The sequence below is a fragment of the Electrona antarctica genome (genome assembly GCF_951216825.1).
Source record: "Electrona antarctica genome assembly, contig: scaffold_134, whole genome shotgun sequence".
Lineage (NCBI taxonomy): Eukaryota > Metazoa > Chordata > Actinopteri > Myctophiformes > Myctophidae > Electrona > Electrona antarctica.
Genome location: NW_027637543.1, coordinates 52,307 through 55,850, shown reverse-complemented (window position 1 = coordinate 55,850; position 3,544 = coordinate 52,307). Strand labels below are relative to the sequence as shown.

Here is a 3,544-nt window from a genome sequence, read left to right as displayed (position 1 = left end):
CAGAAAACCCCAATGTACTGCGAGAGATGTGATGTCGCCCTCTGCCTGGTGCCGACGAGGAACTGCTTCGCGGACTGGCACAGGACGCGGCGATAGTGTGTCCTCTCTGCTGCCGATGGGGCCTTGCGGTCTCAGACGTTAGTCCATGATGTCATATTTTGCAATGTTCTCGTGTCAAATGTCCTGCTGTATACATTTCTGTCACTACTATGTGTTAATTTCATGGTTTAGAGAGGTTGGTAGGAGACAACCCGTCTCCGGGCAATCGCTCGAGCTCAAGTACCCCATCGTGCCGAGATCACGAGAAACCCGTCCCGTTCCGGTGATATCGTAGTGATGACACTGGGTGTTCACGAAACGATTGCAATAAAAAAGTGGTTGTGCTTGGAGACATGTCATGTCGGTTCCACACGTTTCTTTATTTGATTTATCTTGAATAATAAAAACAAATAAAAGCAAGACGGCTTTCTGTGCAGGCTACCTTTTTTTCACAGAGGAAAACTAACGCATGTACCACAACATTCAACATTCCATGTTTTTTTTTAATTAATTACACAGTGGCTCCCCGACGGTAGCCGAAAGAACTCCACGAAACCATCCCATGCGTCGTTCTCGACCAGCCATTCCCGTTGGTGTCCGAGGAGGTATGTGGAGATCTCCTGGCCCACCGATTCAACGACGGAAGGCTTCCTGTCCTCCTCCTTGAGGTGCCGACACACCACCGCCCCGAAGGCCACGAGGCTGGCGACGCGACCCCAGTTTGTGCTTCCGTCACTGAAGCAGCTCTTCGCCGCTTCACCCACAAAGCTCATGTCGTCTCCCCGTCTGTCCGACTGACACTGTACTGACATTGTACTGACATTGTACGCGAATTGAGGGGTTTCCATGATCTGCTCCACGACTCGATTCATTGTTGAATGAGCTTTGCTTTCATGTCTGCTTGGCTGAGAGGATGACACACCTGCAAAGTCCATTAGGACACTGCCGATGAGGTGTCTCGTGTCATTGTCCAAGCCCCCGTCCCCTGCTGCTGACAAATGCATCGTCGGTGTTGACACTTTGAAAGTTTACTTCAAAAGAAGGCACGACTGTAAGCTGGTATACGGCTGGTTCTGTAAGCTCTGTCTTTCTGGGTTGTATGTAAGGCCAGATATCTTGACTGGAGTCTTGATGGAGATGGGCTGCTTGCGTCTAAACTAAAGGGCAATAATCAGTATTTATATCGGGCTTGGCTCCAGTGGTCTGGATGCTATATAGTACCAATATACTGTGCGGTAACTCTGGCGGCCTATCGAATACCCACCCATATTATGATGTGAAGGTGAGCATGGAAATACATCACATACATAAAAGAATAAAATAAATAAATAAAAACAAATAAAAGCAAGACAGCTTTCTGTGCAGGCTACCATTTTTCACACAGGAAAACTAAATTGAAAAACTAAGCCACGAAACCAAGACAAAATAAAAAAATAAACTAAAATTTTAGGAAGGGACCAGTGGACAAGAGATCCGGCATAAGTCATTTTCAGTTGCCTGCTGACAATAGCTGACTTACAAGCTCGCAAGGCATTGCGCTGTGAGCCTGTAGTTTGGCTATTTTCAGCAAGTGTAAAACTGATTTTGCCCTAAAATGCCATAGGGCTTAACAGGTTAAACACCTGGCGGGCACTGTCATTAGTCACTTCATTAGGGTACAGGATAGGAATAGCCATGCTGGATTCATCCACAGCTGCTTCCTTGGTTGCCATTTGGAAAGTGGTGGTAGCATAAATGAGTCTCCTTGAGTAGCTAAATAAACTGCCCTCTCTGTTGCTAGCAGTGTTAGCCCTTTCTTAGCATAATGGATATTTTTTATCACTTTTCCTTGGCTGTTATCTTTTGTAAATGTACTCACTCCTTAATGTTGTTGATTTGTTCTTGACTTGTCCTCTTCAGCTGCTAGCTAGCTAGCTGTTGTTGGTTGAGTTCGTTTCCCCCCCTCTCTTCTCAGTGTTGTAGTCTTCTTCAGCTGCTTAGCATGCTAGCTAGCTAGCTAGCTCTTTGTTGTTGTTGAAGTGGTTCTGTGTTTAAATTAGTTTTTCTTCTCTTTTTCTTTCTCTCTTTTCACTATTGTAGTAAAATACTTCCAAAATACATATTTCAGTAAAACTGTTGTTGTTTATCTCATTTTAAGCAACAAAAACACTAGCTGTTCAAGAGCTCATGTTTCCTGCTTCTCTCTCTCTCTCTCTCTCTCTCTCTCTCTCTCTCTCAGAGACGGGCCCCGTAGACCCAGTGCTCATTGAGCGTTTCAACACTCCAGGGTTCATCGGTTGTCTTTCTCGAGTGCAGTTCAACGGAGTGGCGCCCCTCAAGTCTGCCCTGAGAGACCCCGTAGCGCCCCTCAAGTCTGCCTTGAGAGACCCCGTAGCGACACCCAGAGCGTCCTTCCAGGGTAAACTAGTGGAGTCAAACTGTGGGGCGTCGCCTCTCACCATCCCACCTATGTCTGCTGCCACGGACCCCTGGCACCATACAGGTACTGCACCCCATGTGGGCAACACAGATCAAGAACACAGATACAATCAATGTATCCTGCAAAATAGCTAGGGTACGATTTGAGAATATGACATCAATATTTGAGACCCATAGGGTACTCAGGAAGAGGAAAGCTATTACTAGGGATAGAACACACACGTTACACAGCCAATAGTAATAAGTAAAGTATAGGACTTATGAACATCTCAGTTCTGTGCATGAAATGTAATGCAATGCTTCTTGGAACTATGACTCATGGAGTGGTAGCCTTTTGTTGGTGTTTGTTTCTTTTTCCTTCTGCTGTTAATTGTTGTCAATGCATTGTGTGATCTGTTTGTATTGTGTATATGTGTTTTTGTATCCTGATGACTGCTTGGCTTTCGGCAAGGACAAATAAAGTATCGTTTCTAAATATCAGCTTTGTCCCCCAGGCCCCGAGGTGTAGAGGATGCCACTCTGACTTTATTGGACAAAATACATAGTGATTTAGACAAGCCTAAAACATACGTCCGTGTCCTTTTTATGGACTTCTCCTCTGCTTTTAATACGGTCCAACCCCATCTTCTCCTAAAACGCCGGTGAGACCTGAACGTCAGTAGCAATCTCATTTTGTGGATGAGGGAGTTCCTGAGAGAGAGACCCCAACGAGTATAACACTCTGTCTGACTGCCTTGTCCTAAACACTGGTGTGCCACAGGGGTGTGTTTTATCCCCTCTGTTATTCTCCCTATACACAAATGAGTTGAAATACAACAACAAAGACTTCTCTCTCATAAAGTACGCTGACGACATGGCCCTGGTTGCCTGCCTGCAGGACGTTTCCAGTCCCTCTTACTCCCAGCACATCGACCGTATTGCCACCTGGTTTGACAGCAGCTTCCTTGACCTTAATGTCACTAAGACCAAGGAGCTGTGCTTGGGAGGGGGGTGAAGAGCAGAGGGCTCAGGGTCCATCTTTAGGCCTGTTACTATGAGTGGGGAGGAAGTAGAGCAGGTCAGTGACTTTAAATATCTGGGAACGACC

The 3,544-nt window shown here is 46.0% G+C and overlaps 1 protein-coding gene across 1 annotated transcript; it reads right to left on the bottom strand.

Moving 5' to 3' along the window:
• Positions 1-542: 542 nt before the first annotated feature.
• LOC306918865 (induced myeloid leukemia cell differentiation protein Mcl-1 homolog) lies at positions 543-1,043 on the bottom strand (the record flags this gene model as incomplete). The annotated part of the gene is made up of 1 exon (XM_079531718.1): positions 543-1,043. The coding sequence occupies one exon, from the start codon at positions 1,041-1,043 to the stop codon at positions 543-545; it is 501 nt and encodes a 166-aa protein (XP_079387844.1).
• Between the last annotated feature and the right edge of the window lie 2,501 nt (positions 1,044-3,544).